This window comes from Camponotus floridanus, unplaced genomic scaffold (assembly GCF_003227725.1).
Source record: "Camponotus floridanus strain SB8 unplaced genomic scaffold, Cflo_v7.5 scaffold60, whole genome shotgun sequence".
NCBI lineage: Eukaryota > Metazoa > Arthropoda > Insecta > Hymenoptera > Formicidae > Camponotus > Camponotus floridanus.
Genome location: NW_020229770.1, coordinates 882,982 through 906,733, shown reverse-complemented (window position 1 = coordinate 906,733; position 23,752 = coordinate 882,982). Strand labels below are relative to the sequence as shown.

The 23,752-nt window shown below is 33.5% G+C and overlaps 2 protein-coding genes and 1 non-coding gene across 8 annotated transcripts in view; 1 reads left to right on the top strand and 2 right to left on the bottom strand.

Annotated features, from left to right (window-relative positions):
- LOC105248921 (puratrophin-1) overlaps positions 1-23,752 on the bottom strand; it is a 286,834-nt gene that overhangs the window by 207,627 nt on the left and 55,455 nt on the right. For 5 of the 6 annotated variants that reach the window (XM_011254000.3, XM_025413141.1, XM_011254001.3 and 2 more), the window contains one exon: positions 22,822-23,019. In XM_011254000.3, coding sequence (XP_011252302.1) covers positions 22,822-23,019 — 198 coding nt within the window. Of the gene's footprint in view, positions 1-9,171; positions 10,206-22,821; positions 23,020-23,752 lie in introns of those variants that run through there. The other variant, XM_020026786.2, reaches the window with a different exon arrangement.
- On the top strand, positions 5,227-7,068 carry LOC105248920. The gene is made up of 2 exons (XM_011253999.3): positions 5,227-5,341; positions 6,215-7,068. The coding sequence occupies exon 2, from the start codon at positions 6,215-6,217 to the stop codon at positions 6,896-6,898; it is 684 nt and encodes a 227-aa protein (XP_011252301.1). The 5' UTR covers positions 5,227-5,341; the 3' UTR covers positions 6,899-7,068.
- Positions 22,077-22,217, bottom strand: LOC112639376. Its single transcript, XR_003123483.1, has one exon. It is a non-coding gene; the product is annotated as a U4 spliceosomal RNA (small nuclear RNA).

Here is a 23,752-nt window from a genome sequence, read left to right as displayed (position 1 = left end):
ATAAACCACACCAAAGTCCATACCGTTAGATAATCGATAATACATCGTTGATATTATGCAAGCCCGCGGGCAACACAAATTGCAATAATATCATTTATAAAGAATCGCTCCGCAAGATTCGACATATGTATATGTAACATCTGCTACACGCAACACGCGTACACGCTTAATGTACATACTATAACATTTGATTAATTTTGATACAGTCGCTCCTGTTATGATTTAAAATTAAAAGTAATTTTTTTCTCAGTCTTATCTACAATTCAAAGAATAAAAAAATTTCTCGATTATTTTTTGTATTTAATAAATAGTACGAGTTCTTATATTTAAAGACATAGATTTTTGACAAATACAATTATGCTAATTAATCTATTCTAGTCAGACTACTTATGCAAGTTTATCGTGAAATCGATATAAAAGAGGACGAAATCATATATTTTGCCGGCATTATTTTTTCCGATAATTCCAAATTATGGAAATAGCCCAGTCTCCGATTTTACAAGCGGCAAAATCACGGTTAAAACGTGTTCCACTACACATCGTTTATGACAACATTAATATTATTAATCGTTACTTTAATTACCACTGTTCAGTATTCATTAGGCTTGTACTTTTCTCCAATATTAATACGGCTACGAGCGTGCATCTTTTTAACACGTACGAGTTAAAGTAGGGCTCGATGCTGACTTCGACTTTCGCCTTGAAGATTAATTGCGAATTAATACGATGACGAAAAAGCGGTACAAAAATTATTTAAGATGCTATCTCGTTCCTGTGCAATTATATGCGAACGGGATCGCCAATCGCGGGTGTCGTCGTGTATATCGCCCCGATGGCAAAGTCATAACTCTCGAATGTCGCTGAAATAATTACGGCGAATGGCGTGCTTAATAAGTCATCGACGGAAAGTCACTCGAAAGTATCATCGTATTAATTTAATTCAAAGAAGAGTTCATGAATTGATCTCATTAATGCATCGATAATTTTATAGTTTTAACTTGAGATCTTCGACAAATCTTTATCATAAATTTTTATTTAAGAAATGTATAATAAAAAAAAACAAATTTAAATTATTATAATTTATTCGTATAAAAATAATAAAATTATACATAAAAAAATACCGCATGATATCATGATAAATAAAAATCAAATTATTGCATTTATAGGAGATCCAAATTTTTTTTTATTTTTAACTTATGTTAGCATTTAACATGACATTAACATGACGTTAGCATTTTTAACTTGAAGTTTTCGACCAATTTTTATCTAAAATTTCTACAAGAATTATGTGATAAAAAATGTATATTAAAATGATACGAAAATAAAATTGATGACGTTGAGGAAAAAGAATCCTGATGCCCTAGTTTTTGCTGAATTATTATAATCTTTAGAAATACTGCGCGAGATACACGTAAATAAAACAAGCGTGGGAAACGCGCAGAAGTGCGAATAATCAGACTAACAGATCGATATAAAGACAACGAATGTTTCCGAAGGCAATTTTCCAACAAGATGTTTTACGCTTCAATGAGCCACACGCACTGCGTTTTGCAATTCTTCAATAATTCTGCGGAAAGATTTATCCTGAAAAGGATAATATAATATTCTAAAATCTTCAATTCTATTGTTTTTTAAATGATAAAAATAATAGATAATAATAACTTTTTTTTAGAAATATTTGAATGATTTTCTAAACTTTTGAATTTCCATCTCGAATTGAATTTATTTCTCCAAAAGAATAAGTCAATCAGACTTTAATCAATTTTCTATCGTCCGCAGTTCTTAATATCCCACCCGCATCTGAGGGTCTTACTACTTTTCGAGGTAATTTCTTGTTGGAATATCAAATGGTCGCCGATCTCTCGGGAACGCTTTCCGCTTTCCAACAGCAATCTAGAAAGCTTTCAGTTGATTAAATTTTAGTCGCGCGACTCCCAAAATGCTTTCCATCTTCTCTGCAACAGCGACGTTACCTCGGTTGTTGACCCGCCCAATTTGCACAATTTTATTGCTTTGTTTCGCAACAACTCATATTTCCCAACCTTTCGGATCGATGAAGCTGCGCAGCATGTTCCGAAATGTCTCCGCAAAAAGTTGAAGTTGGCGAAGCTCCTATTATTCACTGTCGTGTTGTACGAATAAAATGCGCGTTTTATTACGCGTTTTAAAAAAAGAAGTTGTTTAATCTCCTTGCCTCGCCGTTTAAATCACTTTTTTTACAGCCGTAGAAATCGTTCGTTTGCATTCGCAAAGTGCTCTCGCAACGAAATGAGTTTAACTTCGTCCGTAATTGTAGTCATTGTTCGGCGCAATTTTGTTACATTTTGCGGGGGACGCGCGCGCGAAAAGATTCTTTTATCGGAGGTGGTTCTCGACTCTCGCCTCTTCGTCGATGGCTCGATTTTATGACTCGTAATACGCAGCCGAGACACGCTTTGCGAGCGGATGAAAAAAAAATGACGAAGAGATTGACTTTTAGTGGACACTTCATGCATTGAACGCGTGCATCTTAAGCAACAGACCGAAGCGAGCAGGGAGAGGTAGGCGGAAAAAAGCGATTTTGGTGCCATTACGTCATCTCTTTTGAAAGATTGACGTGCTCGTCCCGCCGTGTCGAATGGAGCAAAGAGCGTGCTACCCTAGATTAGCATAACAAACGTGTACTGGAACACTTTAACCGCACGAAATGCTTGAATGCCGACTAGCAGGATAGGGTTAAAAATATAACTTCGGTCGAGCTTATCACTCGACGTAATTGAATGAGAAAATATCCCAATTAGAAAGTATCTAATTTAGTTTCCAAATCAATTTCAACCTGTCGATAAAATTAAAAGCTTGAATATGAAAGCTGGACTCTATATTTTAAATAAAAATAAAGCATCTGTCTTAATGTTAATGTTCGATAAATAATAAATCGATCATTGCAAGCATCAATAATAAAATTATTGCAAATAAAGTAAACTTTGATAGAAATAAGAAAGTATAAGAAATGTTAAATCTTAATAATAAATTTGCCTTAAAAACGTGTTATATTTATTTAAGTTAATAGATACAGAACAAAAAGCTGATATATTAAGATGATTTATTGCACGCAATTGTTTCTTTGGCAAATTTATTTATCAAGTCTGACTTAACTTTAAAAAAATGCTTTTACGACAGGAACAACATTATTCCATTTGGCGAAACACGTGTTCGCGCCCGACAGCGATAACGAAAGCGGAACTAAAGCGTCTAAAATCGACGATCGGCGAGGCGTGAGATCGAACATCGAGTCCACGATCGAAAAGCGATTAAGGAATCAGTCAAGACTGTATTTCCTCGTCACAACGAGGTGCAAAGGGGCGATTTCTCACGATTGCGAATTATTATTCGCTTGCATATATTCTGTGAATTGTCTTTCATGAGCACTGATCGACTCTTGCGATCAATACAGAAATGATTCGATTGGAAATAGATTTTTCTTCTCGACGGATTAATGAGAGAAAAATGGCCCAAAGCTTTCGATACGTCCAGAGATAAATCTCGTTATTTTCGTGAAACGAAATCATTTCCATGACGAACAAATCAGGAATATTTAAAAAAAAAACGGAAAAAGAATAATAACAATTCTTAAACAGATTAATGATGAGTAAACGAGCATATTACAAAAATATCGGAAATAATTGGCGCCCAATTTAACAAAAAAATAAATAAATAAATAAATAAATAAATAAATATATATATATATATATATATATATATATATATGAATTCTGCTGAAGGCACTATTTATCGTCATTAAGAAATGGCAATCAATGAAAATAAAATATAAAATAATGGCAATAATGGTAATTAAAAAAAAGATAACTGAAACAATATAAATTATATTAAAATAAATGATAAAAATTTTCACTTAATTTTTTTATAGCGATATCCTATCGAAATTTCATCGAATATAATTATGATCAATGTAATTAATTAACACAATCAGATAAAATGAGAGAAGATACGAAAAGAGAAAAAAATGACATATCACGCAATGCCAAAAAAGAGATATTTAATTTACGGATTTTCTTTGATCTAGACGATGATTTGATGCACTAAAAATAAAAGAGATGGGAAGAACGAACAATATCATCAATAAGACTATTTTATTAAAAGATATGGAACATGTTTCTGAAACGCGTTTCCCGAATTTATAACAAATTCAAATTAAAATCTAATATAAATCTAGTAAAGTATTATATTATTATATTTCTTAGTTGAGAATAGAAAATGTAGTAGTGAAATTTTGAGAGAGAAATCCATATTATTTTAAGTTTGTTCAATGAATATTGTTCATTATTTATATCATATGCCATTTAATTTAGCTCCATGTGGAATAATATCCTAAAATATCATCCAGAGTTGACAAATGTTATTATATTTGATAAAACTCTAAAAATAAAATTAACTAGAACAAGATGTATCACAGAGATGTTACATCAATCCCATGTGCTTTGAATGCATTAATTTTTTTTAATAAAAAGCTTTTCGTTTTTTCTACTTGTTTTTTTCTTTCTTATTTTAAGAGAATATATATAATTGCACACATACATACATATACAATTGATTCTGGTCCAATAATTTTATATATGAAATTAAATTGAAATACATCTAATAAAATAAAAAATTAAAAAATTATTGGTTAATTAAAACTTATTAAATGTATTTTATATACGCAAATCTTTACATATGCAAATCTATTGTGTCAAAATAATTTTACATTAAACGAAAAATCTTCTATTTTAATGATAATCTGACTCATTGGAAATTTTTATCGAGTGATATGAAGTAAAATAATTTGATACTAGATAACACACCTGCATCTTATCAATCGATTTTAGAAAAGATAAAATACAAATTTAATTCATATTTTTAATAATTTTTATATAATAAGGAATTATTCATATATTCAATATTAATTTTATATCACAAAAAAATATACATATGTACATTCACACATATATATACACATATATATTCTAAGAGATTGAATTTTTTAAATCTTCAACCATTTAGTATCCCAAAAATATTAAGATTTAGGAGAATTTTCCAGTTTTTATCTCTGAACTGATAATAATTACATACATCTAATACCTGATATTTATCAAAAAAGATCATTTGTATCTAAAATCATTGCATAATTCTGTACATTATTTTAAAAGTGTTTTGACTTTAAATCAGGTACTCGTAGATAATGCATAATCTTATCATCGTAGATCCAATAAACAAGATCTAATTTTGTGTATATAAAGTCGAAAAAAAAGTGCAGAGCATCAGTTTTCGGAATCATCAGTAGAAGTACAGCAGTATTCCGAAGGTAAGCGTCAATTGTCTGAGTAAGACATTTTAAGCATTAGTTATAAATGTAATAATAACGAATAAATAGTTAGCAAAAGTTATAGATGTAATAATAACGAATAAATAAGTAATGTGAGTAATATTATAAATAATTTACTTTCTATTTTAGTTATATTATTTTTTTAAATAATCAAAAAAATTAAATAATATAATTAAAAAACAAAAATATTTTAAGTATTGTACACTATCATAATTTTGGAAATATTTTTCTACTAGAGAAAAAAATAATCCTTTATGTAAAAATTAATATTTAAAATTAATATTTTTTTCATTAATATTTATTATTTTATGATCACTAATTTTGTTTTATTAATTATCAATGATTTCGTTAAATATTTCGAATTGGATTCATATTCTGCATAATAGAGAGAGAACATACATATTTTTAAATGGATAGATTTATTCATTAACAATTATAATCACCAAATAAATAGATTTCTACTTTTATCAGTTCCACGCTTAATTAAACTAACTTATACTTCAAACAGATCAATATGTTACGATATATTTCAATTAGGAGTATATAATAGAAATGGGAATTATGTGAGCAATATTTGCAATTTCCATTTCCAATTTTTATTAATATTTAACCGATATTTGTTGATGCACACAATAAAAATTTATTTTTAATCTAATTGTTGCATAAATCCAGTTGAGTAAAATCAATTTTATTTGTTATTTTCTAGTCAATCTATTAGTTTATTTATATATATATATATATATATATATATATATATATATATGCCCTATATATGTATACATATCAAAATATACACATAAATGCGCACATATTTAAATATATCAATAATTCCAGCGAAATTTATTTTTGTAGATGAAATTCGCATTAGCACTCTTAGCTCTCGTGGCTACGGTTTCCGCTGGGAAGATCGAGCTCCCTAATTTCGGTAGAGGCCAGCTTCATAATGACATCCAAGATTTCATCGACCTGATAGATACGGATAAAGTAATCAACATCTTTCTTCAATACGTAGCTGAAGATGCTGAAGTCAAGGACGCAATTGCATTCTTGGAATCTGATGAATTCAAAGGGTTGGTAGTGAACGTCGAGCATATGTCTGAGGTTAAAACCTTGATGGATTACATCCATCATGCCGGCATTGACATTTACCAAATCGTAAACTTGTTAAACGATTTTCTTAAACTCGGTCATCTGACTCCGCCCGACTTTACTCAACGTGTACATAAACAACTCACCGGTGGAGTCCGTGGACTCGTTGATGACATTCTGGCCGTTTTGCCCAAGGACGAGCTTAACGACTTATACGAGAAGAAGCTGAAGAGCTCTCCAGAATTCGCCAAGTTTGTCGACCAATTGAAGTCCGATAATTTCCAACAAATTGTCAATAAGGTTTACGCTAATCCCACATTCCAAAAGCTCCTGAAACGTGCCGATGAAGCTGGAATTGATCTTGAACTCATCAAAAATTTGCTGAAGGTTCTGTGGGGCATTGATGTTCCGCCCCGCCCCTCTCGTTTTCATGTACGTAGATTCTAGACGCCAGCGCATTGTATAAAAAACAAGAATTTCCACATACTACTATATATATATATCGAATAACTTTCAAAAAGATATTGTAATCTCGCAGAAATTATAAATTCTTTGGTCATGTAATTTTACGCGTACTTTACTTATATGAAATAAAAGCAGCTTTCTATATATTCCTACATTTTTTCCTCCGATAAAAATATTCCCCTTCAAAACTTTTCTTAGTTTACTCTGTCGAAAATTGCTTCGGACATGATCCAAATTACTGGACCATTCATATCGCGCGATGCATTTCTTTTTGCATTGCTCCGGACCGTTCCCACCCGGTCAGGCCAGGTCGAGATAAGCGAGATTATGCTGGTACGACCGGCCGACCTGCCAAACTCGTTTTCGCGCGCTCACGACAGCTTAACTCCGTGAATGGAAGTGAGATTGGGACGAGTCTTCTCCCTTGCGTAATTATCCCGTCTTTTGCGTCTACCGAACATAACATCGGGAGAAGGGAGCAAGGGAGATATTTATTTTATTCTATTATAGAATAAAGACCACCTACGAATAATGATAGAATAGTGCTTAAAGAAAAAATAAATTGCCAAAAAGATTTCATATAAAACAGAATAGCAGAATATACATGTAGAAAATTTTAAAAATATAATCACGCTATATTATAATTTTTATAATATAACAATAACTATATATATTAATAATTTATTAATAATAATTCATCAATAATTTGAGAATAATTTATTAATATTAATTCATATTAATAATTTTAGAAATAATTTTTAATAGTAGGAAAAATTTGGAAAAACAGACATTGATATTTATATCAGAAAAAATTACACGAGGGTGATCTTTGTGAAAAAATATTCTCATTATTCAGCTTTTCTCTCCTGGAATATTTTACCTGATCGATTACGAGAAGTGACAGCTTGTATCGCAGGCGCGCGTATAGACGACAAATCCAAGTTTAGAGCGTCTCGTAAAGATACCACGGAATTGCATATTTTCAAGAAAGGAAAGAAGGGGGTGCTCTACCAACGAGCGTGGCTTTTAATTAATGGCGCTTTAGAGTATACGTGTCGCGGGACCGATTTACGAGCCGGCATGCGCTGGCACGTCGTGTGACTAGGATTTATGGTACCGCACCGGTGTTTCCCGCTAATATTTAACCGTGTTGAAAGAGGTTAGCGAGATGCCGCGGGAGGTACATACTCTACGCGGATCGTGCGTGTTCTCAAACGACGACGATCGACTTTCTCGCGCAACCCATCGGGCGTGCGCTCCTCGCGATGCTCGTCGAAGGCGGCGGCTGCAAAGGATATATCCGCTGATCGGATATTCCCTAGACTATTTAAATAATATATTATATAAAATCATATCAAATATGATTTCGCTTAATTAAATTTTTTTCATTTATACTATATAGGTGACATGATTCCTGCTCGTTGGAGCAGATTTGACCCAGTTTATTAATAAATTTTGGAGTTCTAACAATTTAGCGTTAATATTAACATCTATTTCTTTTCCAATCTGATCATTCTTTTCAATACTCATTAGGTAAGAATGGTAGTAAATGAAAAGAATGAAATATTTTCCGTATAAGCCAAAAAATGGCATATAATAATAATAGTTTATGTAGAAATTCGATAAATTAACAGAATTATTTTAGATTGACGCAGATACTCCATCAATGCCATTTAAATGATTTCGCTTAATTAATTTTTTTTCATATATAATTAAGTAACATATAATTTCTAATTGTTAAATTATTAATCATCGCATTATTAATATTAATAGACTCCAGTTAATCAACAGATAAGCCTTGCAGATAATTCTAATAACTTGACATTAATATTGTCTGTTTCTTCCTAACAGCTCTAATCATTCTTTTTATAGTCAATACTCAACGTAAGAATAATGTTAAATAAAAGAATTATTTTCCATACATAAACAAAAAAGTAATTAAAAGAAAATAGTGTGCATATCTGTCTATGAAAAATACTTTGTAAATAGCATATACCTCACAGAATAATTCGATTTTTACAATAAATGTAATAATCTGTCCTTTCCAAGACATTTTTGACAAGTTAATTACTATTTAAATTATGATATTTTATTTGAAATAATAACGAGGGAAATTGAAAAATTATACGTGCCATATTTTTCGAGCATATTTTTATTTTAACAAAACAAACAACGTTTTAGATAGATAAGACATTATTAAACATTGTTATACAATTATTATTGCATGCATGTTAGACATTAATTCTAGGACTTACCAGATATGATAAACACTTTATAACCCAATAATAGCTCCACGTACTCAATGTAGTGCTTATGAGTTGTGAAATTTATAAGCTTCGTATCTCGCTCTTATAGCACTTATAAGCTTCGAGAAAAACTCCATGCAAATCGAGTTCCATTCACGATGTACAATTGACACTTGTCACAATACTACCCACGAGGTTCAATCGCGTACAGTATGTACCACGAATATAAATAATCTGGTCTCACCTGTCAGACGACTTACATAAACGAATAGCGATATATCGCGAGGAGATTCCAGTGTTCACTTACAAAGTCGATTAGAAAATTCGATAAAGACGATAAAAAAACTGGCCTCCAATGTGTCTCGTTATCGCGTTTCGATACAACTCTGACGCAATTAATATCTGACGTAAGACAGGTTTCTTTCATCAATCGAGCGATTAATCAGAGACAACACTCGATTACAGTGTACCGACCTACGACAAAACTGTTTCGCTTTCGTAAGATGCGAATCACCCTTCATTCATTCTATCGCGCCATCGCGTAAATGAATTATGGAGCAAAGCGTGCTCCGAAAATTCCGACGATTCCTTCTGTATCCCCGATACGCATATCATATGATTCGAATTTCCCGTCCGACATAACAAAAAAGGAAAAACTTGAAGAATGAGGAAAACGAAAGAATTGTTCAGTTTTTCCTCTCGTGCGCTGCATCAATCCCTCACGCACGATCGCGTGCCATCGCGCGACGCACCCTCTCGGGAACCTCCCCTCGCTCGTCAACGCGTATTTGTCGTCATCGAGAGAGGAAGCATTTCCCTGAACAATCACACGCGCACCCTCGTGTGTCCATTATCGCACCCGTAGCACTGGAAGTCGATCACGATTCGTCCCGGGAGGATATTCAGCGCGATCGAAGAACAGAGGAGAAGATGAGATGACAGTCTCTCGGCACGCCAAGATCAACCGACAACACGTGCGGCACGAAGAACAACGCGTAGACTGCGTACTGCGAGACAGCAGCCGGATCGTATCGTACCGCGGCTACGACGGCAATGCCCCCGCGTCGGAGGCTTAAGCGCCGCCGACGCGGTCGGGAACCCCGACTGCGGTCCCCCCACCACGGGGAACCACCGGCCGACCGTTCCCCACCGCCGGTCTCTTTCGGTGACATACACAACACCGGTTTCCCCGGCCTGGTACGTCGACTTGCGCCCGACCGACGATGCGTCCGGGGTGCGCGAGCAGCTTTCCCTGCTTCGGGTAAATCGTGGCGACGATGAGTTTTCGTCTCATGGGATCATTGGAGAAAGCATCATGGACCGATTAAAATTTTACATCATTTTCTTTCTTTCTTAAGTCCACCAAATTCTCGAAAAAAAATTTGTAATAGATCCTAAGACTGCTTCGGATAAATCGTGGCGACGATGACTTTTCATCTGATCATGAGATCATTGGAGAAAGCATCATGGACCGATTAAAATTGTACATCATTTTCTTTCTTTCTTAAGTCCACCAAATTCTCGAAAAAAAATTTGTAATAGATCCTAAGACTGCTTCGGGTAAATCGTGGCGACGATGACTTTTCGTCTCATCATGGAATCATTGGAGAAAGCATCATGGACCGATTAAAATTTTACATCATTTTCTTTCTTTCTTAAGTCCACCAAATTCTCGAAAAAAAAATTTGTAACAGATCCTAAGACTGCTTCGGGTAAATCGTGGCGACGATGACTTTTCGTCTCATCATGGAATCATTGGAGAAAGCATCATGGACCGATTAAAATTTTACATCATTTTCTTTCTTTTTTAATCCACCAAATTCTCCAAAAAAAAAAAATTTGCAATAGATCTTAAAGCTCGGATAGAATCAAATTCACGTAGCTTGCAAATATACCTCGAAATGTCAAACACGAAAATCATTATATAATCAATATTGATCAAGTACATTAAGAAAATGATTTTGTTTCTGTTTTGCGCTTTTTGCAAAAATATTGAAAATCGTATGATTTTCTTGTAGGAATATTTATTATATTGCACATCATTAACTACAAATTTAAGAGTAGAAATTATTAGCTTTGTATCAATCATAAGTCCTAGTATAAATGCTGAATCAAAATGAAGTCCTATGGTATTGATTATATAAACCTCTTTCATGAAGATGTAAGATCAGCGAATGTCATCATGTTACTATATTATTATGTTATTATACTATGTTTGAAATATATTTCATGGAAGTACTCATGAGACATCATTTCACTCATGAAATTTATAAGATGATGAAAAATATACAAGAAATTGTTGAAGATTATTAACGAATTGATACATGCGAATAATACATACGTAACTCTCTATAAATTAATTAAACATTGCTTCTATGAAATATTTTTCTAATTCTAGAATTCTGTACAAGTTTGAAAAATCTAAAATTTATGTTATTCTATTACTAATCGTCGGAAAAAGAGATAATTTTATAAGAGAAATATGAAAATCATTAAACAAGAAAATTTTTTACAAAAGCATAGCCATTCTTACATTTATCAGCTATTTATATTAGCATAGATTATTAGCACATTTGCATCATGACCGATGTTTTACGGAAATATGATTACAGAAATATACAAGTTGCTAGAAATAACTAACAAACTAACAAGCGAATGAAATATGTGCTATCTATCTAAAAATTGAATAAAAAATTGTAAATAATTAATTATTTAATAATACTCTTTCTTGTTTAACGAGAAAAAACAATATTGGCAAGATGTAGTGAGGAAAAAAATATTTAAAAAGGAGAGGAAAAAAAAAGAAAAGATGGATAAAAGAGGTGTAAAAGAAGAAGATGGAAGAAGAATCGTCGAAAAAAGATAAATTATAAATTGAATAAAACTCTTGCAAGAGATCTTTTAATATGGATCTCATAACTATGAAAATTGTTACAAGTTCTTATTGCTTTTTATTGTTAATATAACGAGATAATTTGTTTAGAATCGGTGCAAATGAAACAAGATTCAATATCTATTAAGTACATTATCGCACATTGCTTTTGCCAATATGAACTAGAGAAATGGCTTTTCGATTTCTATGAAAATGCCGGCGAAATATCAAAGAGGAAGTAGATAAAAGCGCGATATCCGACATCGGAATAATTATCGAACAGCAGCATGCCATATTTTTCTTTGGGGTTTGCTGATACCCTCTTCCGTATTAACCAAAGAGATATCTGCCATGAATGAGGAAACTTGAAACTTTCTGCTTGAATAAAGATACCACATACATGCGTGCAGTATTAATTATTGAATAACAATCAGTATCAATATCAATCTAAAATCATGAATGAATTTTTTTCATACGATATTAATACTCGTGTTTTCCAATGCTAAAGAGGAGATGGATTTTTTTATTACATTATTTTTCTAATGCAGAAAAATAAAATAAGTATATAATTAATTTTTATCATAGCTTTAAAGGTTTTTATTTTATTTTATAAACTTTCTCTCTAGGAAATAAAGAGGAGCTTTTAAATTACACTCATCATAATAAAAAATAGAGCTATTTCGAAAATAAATTATAATAAAAAAATGAATAAGACAAATATTTTAAATCATGTAACAAAGTTTAAAACAAGTTTAAATTGTAAAGAAGAAAAAAAATAATTACATTTTAAATAAAATAATAAATATAATTTTCATTTTTATGAAAGCGCGAGATATAGATGCTGAATGATTTTATTACCAATTAATACACGTATAAGATTCCATAAAAATTCCTGAGATTTATCGTGCAACACATTTTGGATGAGACAGATTTTCCATGGCATACGAGAATTAATAATATATCTTTTTACGCTCCATCTTTAGAAGTGCATTTCCGACGACGAGTACCAGAAAGGGCGGTCGGTGCCGCATTATCGGTAATGGTGAAAGTGGCGAGGCGATCGTGAAAAATGACCTCGGAGTACGGCCGCGTCTGGAAGGGTAGTAACCTCCGTTCACCCCGTCGCCAGGACAGCAGACGGTCACCCAGCCTAACCTCGTTCTTCCGCTACATAACGGATGCCGGAGGCTTTAGGAATATCCCGAGAGCCGACGGAGTCCGGGTAGCCGGAACAATTTTCCATTATTCCGGTCTAATGTAGATTACCTCCGCCTCCTTTCGTGATAGAGAGAAGAGAGAACAATGAAACGCGCCTACTCGTACACAAGTCTCAAATACTCCACGTATGAAGGCTTCAGGATATCCGTGAAACAATAAATATAATATAATATAATTTATTTTTAAATAAAAAAATAAGGTAAAATTCAAGACGACAGGAATAGGACAAAAAGCTGTATAAAGTAACTGTCATCATAAGATAAACGTGCCCCACATGCAGTATATAAGCCAAAATACTTTCAGTAAAATTTATTTTAGCCAAGAATACACATGAGATAACGCTAGGCGAAATTAGCGACTAGCTAATGTAAGTGAGTAAGAGGCTAAGAATAAAATTTTATTGCCGCTATAAATAATTCTCATTTCAGAGATTATATATTTCAGGTCCTAATTTTACATGCACGGCGACACGCTAAACTTTCCAACTTTTTACGAAACGATGTAAGTGGAATAAATGAATAGACAGAGGTAAGCTTGGTACAACTTTGTGTTAGGCTGTGCCTTGCATGACCTACTCGTCTTTACGACACGAACATCGAAAAATATAATACTTATATTAAAGTATAGTTATTAATACTATAAATTATTAAAATATATTCATTATTATTAAATATATTATTGAAATATATTTATTATTAAAATATAGTTATTAATATTATAGAAAACTTTATTAGAAAGAAATCAAAAGAACCACGTATAAATTTAGCAAAGTTTCGATAGACAGAATTTTTTTTTAAAATAATACACGTACATTATTTTGAAAAATCGATAGAGAACATTTTTTATAAAACTTTTGAGCAATATACTTATAATTTAATGACAGCTACAACATGTACTTTTTTTCATTGAATTGCGAATTAGAATATAAATCGTAATCTTTGAAAAAGGGTTTAGAGGAGTGCCATTGAGGTAGTTTGATGAATTAATTCTTGTACGCTGTCAATTCTTAATGATACCAATATAATTACGCAGGTCACTACAGAATTAGAATTTGTATTTTTGCTCTTGAAAATTTATAATGAACCTAATCTACTGCTGCTAGTCATGTGTTCTCTATATTTATTGGAAATTCTATTTTTGTTTCTTCAAAAAAATCGGTCTATAATGACCTGTGTGGATGAGCCCATTAATTATGAATATCATGATTTTAATATATAATTCTTTCTGTATTTTGACTCAAATATGAAAATTGTGAATTTGTAACTTGCTCACTGAGCGACAAAAGTCTCTCTTCTGACTAAAATACTTTTTACGTTTTTTATAATATTCTATAGATATACAAAAATGATCATTATGTTGATTCCTGATAAGAACAGTATAATAAATTATAATTTATATCTTATGGAAAAAAGTTGACTCATCGAAATTATATCGGTTTATTATCGATTATAATATAAATCGCGGGCTAACAGTAATTTGCTGCCCACACAATATAACATTATTATATTTTTTACCATAACTAATCTACAACAGCCAATAGTCCGTCCTACGCACTTTCCTCAGCATCAATCCAAATACGCTGCACCTTTTTCCCGAATGTCATAAATCGAGATAAAATGGTGCGGCAATAAAATTGGCATCATCAGTGAAGTAATTAAATCGATATTGCGCGGTATCTTTTTACTAGAGGGCAATAAATTCTTCCTTCTAATGTTTCTCGAAGCCTCAGTCTAATTTATCGTCGATTATACCTCATCGTTTAACGCGAGCGTCGGTCAAAAAAAGAAAAAAAGAAGAAAAGCGGTCTTTGACAGATCTAGATCTTTGCCAGATGTAGATGGAAAAATGGTGGGAAAATCAAATAGTGGCGATAATGGATCCGTCGATTTTTCGTGATCGGGACGAACGACGAGGAAGCGCCCGTGAACGACGAGAAACATACGTGATACGAACGCCGATGAAGAGAGGAGAACGAGCGGCGCTCACACAGTGAAAGCGTAGCAGTAGTTCCAGTTCTGATTGATTGTCAAGGAGATTGAGTATCTCGGATTTATCTCGCGTATGCGCCAACGACGCCGCGTAATGACGCGAGAGCGTATATCGCAGAAATTATCCGCGCTGTACACATGATTACGCCTTATCGTGCGAAAATCAGTTTATCGACGGGCTTATCGGATTTTCCATTAAAGCCGCCAAGACAGATATATGTAGTCGCTACCGCGACTTTGACGACGGCGTGCTCGATAGAAAGGCACGCAAATATTTTCCTCGCCTTATATATCTCTCACTGGCAAGCTCCGTACTTCCTGTATATGGGAGTAATTCGCCCACGCCATGACGAGCAATCCTCTGTGCGTTGCCGGCTAATCGATCGAGAATTTATGCGACATCGCGGAATCGAGTTCTCATGAGCCGCGCCGCGCAACGAAAGTTGTAATTGGAGAAATAATGACGCGGTTGCGTGGGCGCGGGTGGAATCTATGGCTGTCATTGGAGAAAGTGTAACATACGCGTGGCCGACGCCGACCGATTCGATTGCCGGACGATTTTCATGCGCGCCGGAGATTTTCTACACCGGCGTCGAAGTCACGCTTTTCCCGGTGTGTTTCTTCTCGTCTCGCGACCGGGAGATAAATCGGTCGAAAAGTGAAACACGTGCCGCGCGCATTCGAATTTCATTCGTAGGCCGATTTGATTTATGAAAATTAGTATCGATTTTTTTCCTCCCCGCCGAACGAATCACGCTGCTCGCTGCACGCAACTCGAATCAATCTGTGTCCCGAACCTATTATTCAACGCCGCCGCAGTCGTTGGCGGCACAAGTGCGTTGCAACGTCGAGCGACTTCGATGCCGGTCGCGTTGCTTAATAAGGGACGAATTTTTGCTTCTTATCAGCTATTAGTGAAGTCGGTTATTTGAAAGAATTAAAATCGAAATAAATTACTTTACATAACGGAAAGTTAGTAATCGATTTTTATCATAAATTTCTCATCCATTTTTTATGGAAAACTATTGAGATCGTATCCAAATCATACTAAAAAATTAAATAATTATACAATAATTTACACCGACATTTAAGAGACATTTAAGACCGCTAACAAATTCGAAAATTGTACAGAAAACTTGTAATGACTGATACTCAGGAATAATTTAACATAGGGAATATCTTTAGGAAGCTACCGAAGTAAAGAAAATTTTGGTGTAAATATCGAGTCTCATCCCCGATAAAAGAAACGAGAGAGCAGGAAGAGAATTTTAAGATCGGAAAGTGCGACGACCCGAACATGCGCCGCAGTTGTTGTTTCAGCAACGCTGCGCATATCGATTGCCAAGGAACCGTGAACTTTGAACAATTACTGAACGACTGCCACTTCTTTACTATGTGACTTTACGGGCGATACGTCCTCGTTAGAGCACAAGCCAACTCACGCCTAACCCGTCATAAGCAAAGGCAAACAACCGTAAAGTTATGTTTTCCTTTACGGTGGGAAATATTTTGATCATAAAGGGATCGCGGCAAGATTGATTTAATAAATTTTTGTTTAACAAAAACGCCAAATAATATGGCAGATCCTTATGAAAAATACGGATATAAATGTTATTGATTTTATAGCACTCTTTTGAATTCTGAAATGTCACGATAAAAAAATTAAAAATAATTAATGCAACAAAATATAACAGCAAATTTTTGTCATAGTTTGATAAAATTAATAAGCTTTATCAATTTTTAATATTATTCTTGGGTTAAAAGATCGCGCTTATTAGTATAATTTTATTTATTATATAAAGCATCCCCTTTTTTAATCAACACGAAAGTTTAAGATTGTAAATCTTTTTAAATTAATTCACATTATAAAGTCATATTGTTACATTAACGTTTATATCTAAAGATAAGATTGCGATGGAAAAATTATTTGTTGACATTCGCAAAACGCAACAGATTTCATAATTTATTTAACTTGTCAATGATTCAAATGGATATGCGATATGCACGATCTATATCCGATGTCTTATCACGCGTATTAAAACACGTGTCTTCGTTTATCGTGTCTTAATTCGAGAGCGAATCAATTTTCCGGTCGAGGGATCGAGAAAAGTATCGTCGACCGGTCCTTTTCGCGCGATAAAAACGAGGTGGGTCCCGCCCACGCAGTTTCGACGATCGATCGTCATGGTACGTGTTGGATTGAATTTATTATTCGTCCAACTGCCGGAATACCTCTCGAAGGCCACGCGTTGAAACACGGCCAGCACCGAGATATTATAATCGCCATGACGACGTGATACGCAATTAATCCATCGCGCGTCAGCGCTCGCGTTCACGGCGGCGCATACAATAATAACGCGTATCGACACGAGCGAAGTGGATGCGCGAATCGTGCCATGGCAATATGATTAATGATGCCGCCTATCAGTGCGTGAACGCGGCAAAACGAAGACAAATAGCCGTGCCGGGGCACTTTAAAAGCGCTCACCGCGGATCCGTTTCCGTCGAAAACGCGCGCACCGCGCAAGAAGACGTGAGATCGCTCGCCATCGCTACGAAAGTCCTTCTCGGCGAATCAATTAAGCTGCGAACACATATTACACACGATTGAGAGGAATTTCGAAACTATTGTAGATAATTTGAGGCAGTTATATTATCGATCATTTTATAGTAGAGATGTCGGAAGACATTATCGATTTTTTTCGCAATTTTCTGATTCATTAAAAGTAAAATCAATCTAAAAAGAGTTTTATCATTTATCTTAATTTTAATCAACTCTCATTTAATATATTTTAATTCATACTTATAATTCATATATATATAATTTCATTAATCAGTAAAGATCCATTTCTTCTAGACTCATACAATTTTCTAGCTAGATTTTCATCCAAGAATCAATATGACAAGAGAAATAGATTTATAAAATTTATACACATGCGTGCAGTTTTTTTAAAATTCGTATAATTTTTAGCAGTTCATGTACGCAATGTCTCTCTTAACTATTGAAAAGTGTTTGTAGATCAGAAAGGAGCGAGAGTACCTTTCTCGTTCGTAAAACTTAATTTTAGTGAGGATGGATTTATGGAGGGAAATATAATTTCGCTGATAGTGCACAACGTGAGAAAGAGAGAGTTGCGCTAATAGTGTATCGTCTACATCTGCTTTATCGTATTTTGCAATTGCCACACTAATAGACCGTATTATAATCACCGGGACGAACGCGTAATTTGAGATTGCGAGTTATCGTCAATCTTGTGAGGGATATTATTTATTATCGTACTTATCTCATGATTCTACGCCGATGCTACGTACATCCTCTACATGTTTTTACGTAGAGTTATGTAGTTACCTTTATGATTATATATGCCATTCATTCTTCAGATTATTTATAAAAATTAAAAAAAGATTTGTTTACTTATATAAATTATCCGATAATATATAAATTATCCAATAAAATAATGATTTTATGTAACTTTTCTAATATATTTGATACATTAAATTATATTAATATTTATTTAATTTATTTCTAATTTTATAATACATGTAATATTTCCAAAAAAATTAATTTTATTTTGATCAAAATATTTTCGTATAATTTAAAGATTTTTAACGATATTAAATTTAATCGAAAACAAAAAACTATATAAAAGATAAATAATAAATAAATTGAAATTAATCACTCATCATAGAATTTATTCTCGTTTTCGGAATTCTTTATTCGAAGCGTTGTTTGAAAACAACGTCGTTTATTAGCGGACATTAACCTAACGAAAGAACGGTGCTCCCTGCGAAAAGCTCGTTCTATCGTTATAAACGGCACACGCCTCGTAAGCTCCGATCCATAAGGCTCGGAAGTGGGGAACTTTCGCGAGCGTAAAAACCCACAGAAACTTCGAACTTTCGCGGCGCGATGCGAGGCGAGGTGCGCCTTTCTATCTCTACCCTTAAGCGACAGAAGGGCGGGAGAAGGGCGGGGGCAGAAGAGGCTCTGATTGACGACGGCGGACTTTTAATTACTCCGCCGCAAGTTTTAGGGCACGTGGAAGCGAAAGATAAGCTATGAAACGAAATGAAACGGGCGAAAACGGCGCTCCGGCGCGTAAGTTATGCCGCAAATTATGCAATTAAAAGTCCCGCGGACAGATGTGGGTCCCGCTTTTCGCGCGCGCCTGTCTTCCGTACTAACGACTTCCGTTGCGTGGCTACGATCGTGGCGGATGCGTGTTGCCGACAGAAACTCTTTCGGACAAATTTGCAACAAACGTCAGAATAAGTTAGATGCATCAAAACAATAAAGTGCATTCGCGTAATAAAAAAAAAATAATTAAAAGAGATACCAAAATTTGTCATCTTTCCTCAAATATATCATTCTTTTTTAACTTTTCATTAGATATAATAATTCCTTCCTATTTCGATTAATTTATTTATTATTAATTAATTTATATTTGTCTCTTCTTTTTTGAATTTATATCAACGCGAATTTCCATCACAACATTTTGCTACAGATGTAAAACGAATGTTTACCTAAATCAGTACGTGTACTTGCTAATTTAGACTAATCATGCAATCTCACGCATTCGATGTACCGCGCGTCTGATGTGAAAATTAATCTGTCGGAAACGGGGCAAGATTATTACATATTATATGGAGGAGGGTGAAAGTCTCATGGAAAATCGCGTTTCGTGCAAAATGATTATAGAAGTGTTGAAACGGGGAGCTTAACGTTCAACCACTTCCGCATGCAACAGCATGTTATGGCAATTTCTCGAATCGACTGTAAAATATGAATCTCGATACGGTGTACGGCTCGCGCCATAATCTCGCATAATTTATACCAAGGCGCGACGTTACGCGAGAGAATTATGAGGAGTATACCGCGGCGAGAGAGCGGCGGGAATTAAATTGTATACCATTCGCATATGAGATTGCTGCGAACCACTATTGATTCGCGTAGCAATACCCGAGGAACAATGGCTTACGGTCCGCCACATCCGAGAGTAAAAGTTATTCCTTGTCTCTCTGGACGTTGTTTATCCGATTACGACATTGCTATACATCGGACGAGACAGCTACCGAAACTAATTATATCGGTAGCCTTGATATACTTATTGTTAGTCGGTCAAGCTAGTTGAATGTACCATGAGAATTTAATTTATCATTTTAAAGGATATATATATAAAGAGAGAGAGAGAGAGAAAATATATATAAAATATAAAAATTATTTAGAATATATGTATTTAGAATAGAATATATATTTATAATTCAATTATATAAATTAAATTCTAAATTAAAATATTTATAATATTTAAATAAGATATATTTTCATTTAATTATATATTTGATATATTTTGATTAATGGTTTTTAGTTTATTCTAACAAATATCTTTAAATAAAAATCCATCTACTCATTTGTTTTATTAACTATAAAAGAAAATTTGCAAATGTATTAATAAAAATAATAGCCATGCGGAAATGATCTTCCTCGAAGCAGCAGATAATATTCTAAAATTTTTGATCAATTGAAATATTGTAATACAAAAATTTTTGTGATTTTTTTCCGACGATTGCAAATATAAAACTAAAATGTTTTTAAAGGCAAATGTAAAATATTTATCGACGACTAAGAAATAATAATAATAGTGAATACGTTGTAATAAAATCATCAATTATGTAACAGATGAAGGGGAATCAAAATGGCAATATTGCTACAATAATCAATCTTAAAGGAAAGAATTGTTTATGAGCATTCAATATTTAAAATTGCATATGCATGCTGGATTGAAAATTTATTCGAAATCGAAATTTCCATCTACTACGGATATAATTGAACGTCTTCCTCAGCGATTACGGACAAGGTGAATAAAAGGTTCGGCGAAACGAGGCGAATAAAAGGTCTGGTCGATCGATAGGTAAATAGGTTAATCATCGTCGCTATCATTCGTCCTCCGAGCATGCAGTCTCTAGCCGGCAGTTGCATGTTGACGATTGCACAAACGGCCTATTCAGGTTGTCGGCTCAACGGAAATCGCACGGTCGATAGACCCTAAACGTCGACCCCGACCCATTACGGAACGACAGTGGCACGAACACACATGCGTGTATATTTTTCGCGCTCACGCGCCACGCGAGAGATTCGCTTGGCCTTTGTAAGAGCCGCAGCTAATGACACAGCTGGTATGCCATACGATTAAGATGGATGAGGATCTTCCTCGTAAAGAGAAATCAAGAGTCAATGAGATGGACTTAAATGCCCGATCGTCAAATGATAAAAGCATCCTCGCCCATTCGTTCCACGACAATGAACTATTCGACATTCGACATATGCTTGGGATAAATTTAGTGTATTGTAATAAAATCCATTAGCAATTAGTCATTGTCCATTGTTAACATTATTTTAAGCTGCTATCGTGAAAAATATATAATATATAATAAAAATATAAAATAAAAAACATAATAAATAAATATATAATAGAAAAATATAATAATAAAAACATAAACAATATAAAATTTAGATTTTATTATATTTAAAATTAATTATATTCAAATTACTATTTTATTATATTATATTTAAATTCTTTCACATTTTTTTCTAAGATTTTTACGACTTTATTTTTTTAATTTGAGCAATAAATTAATTAAAAATAATTACAATATAAGATTATATACATATGTATATTAAACGCAATTATAAAGATTAATTAAAAATATTAAAATTAATATTTTAATCTATATAATATTTTATTGATACTACGATTGATAAATTTTTTCATCACGTTATAAATAGTTTAACAGTTTAAATCTGCCTGTGATAATTTATGTATGGATTAAACTTATAACCCCCGTAGGGGCCTTCAAAAATTGCCGTAGCCGATGATATTTCACATCGTCATGGCGGGGTATTGGTAAAAGTTTTCAACTAGCAATAATCGCACCTCGGTAAAACCTCATTGGTTACGATATCGCCTCTGCGCAAAGCTGACGAGAAGCGTTCAAGTCAGGCAACATATAGTAACTCTGTTGGATTTCGATTACGAGAAATGTCTGCCTGCTCTTGCCATCTAACGAAGCGCATTGGAAGCTTACTCGGAGTATATATACTCTACTCATTCTATTTTCATTACACGTTCGCCAGTTTTCTCATAATTATAATCAATAACTGAGTCATTTCATTAAACAATACAGTCATTTTTAATAATGGAAAATTGATTGTCTAGAATTAAAATTTTTTAAATTTATTCGGTCAGTTATTAATCGATCGGTGCATTACAATATATTTCTAAAGTACGAGAGAAGAATCAAATTTTATTGAATTGGAAAATTGGATCTCATTTGGAATCATTGGACAGATGTCAAATTATATTTTTATTATTATTAACATTCGTGCTTTGTTCGTAACTAATCAATTTTAGTGAAAAATTTTAATTTTCCTTTCAACTGACACGTCTGGCTTTTATTAATCTCCGGGAGAAATTAAAATTTATATTATTTACAAATTACATATAATCTAAAAATCATCTATCAAAAAAAAAGAAATTTTCTCTCTCTCTTTCGATTACAAAGACTTAGAAGAAAGTAACTTACCGTTTCGGAGACGATACTCTTGACTTCCGCTAATAAAGCTGCAGCAGGTGATAGATAAGCCCGAACAAAGTTCTCCAAGTTACCATGATAAGCGCAAACCAGGATATCCCGTGCTTGTCTTATCAGTAGATCCATAACATTGTCGCCATAAATCGGTCCGAGCAAATTCCGGACCAGGGAAGCGAAGTCTCCACGATCCTATAAAATGAAAAAAAATAATGTACAATTAAAAAAAATCAATAATTAAATAATTTGAAATGATTAGAAAGCTTTAAAATATTTATGAATTAAAAAATAATATGTGGAAAACAACAATGTTTGGTAAAAATCACATAATAATAAATTTTGCTGGATAATGTATATGAGAAAAAAAAAAGAAACTCTTCGAAAAATGTGAAATTGGATCATGTAAAATATATCAAATATTTATGAAATTATTATATATTATTGCAGAATTCTAAATTTTTGTAACAATTTAAAGAATATTAATTAAAATCCTCGAGAAAGAACTTATTTCAGCCAAATAAGAAATATTAATTCGTCGAAATTATTTTTTATTTTATTAAAACTTGTAATTACAAATCAAACAATCCCATTTGATATCGAGTCGCATCGCGAAAATATTACACTATGCAGTAGCCGTACGATTTCGACACTTGTCCAAACACCGGAAGCAATAGAGACAAGAGACCAAACAGTTTCGCGAGTCCATTCGTATCGTTACGAAATCACGGCCATCGCTTTCAAAATCTGTTACTGGCAGTTATCTCCCTCGACGCCAGGATAAACAAGGGGAACGTGATTTGGATTCTGTGACAAAAGCTGGCAGAAATTCTGGCCGAGGGTGCTACAATACCCATGGGAGAGAAACATCAATATTCCTCCCAAACGTATCGCTTAAACTAAAGCTGGTTCTTCTTCAAGCGCATCT

Coding starts and splice junctions, on each gene's coding strand:
- LOC105248920 (XM_011253999.3), top strand. CDS start 6,215: ATGAAATTCGCATTAGCACTCTTAGCTCTCGTGGCTACGGTTTCCGCT.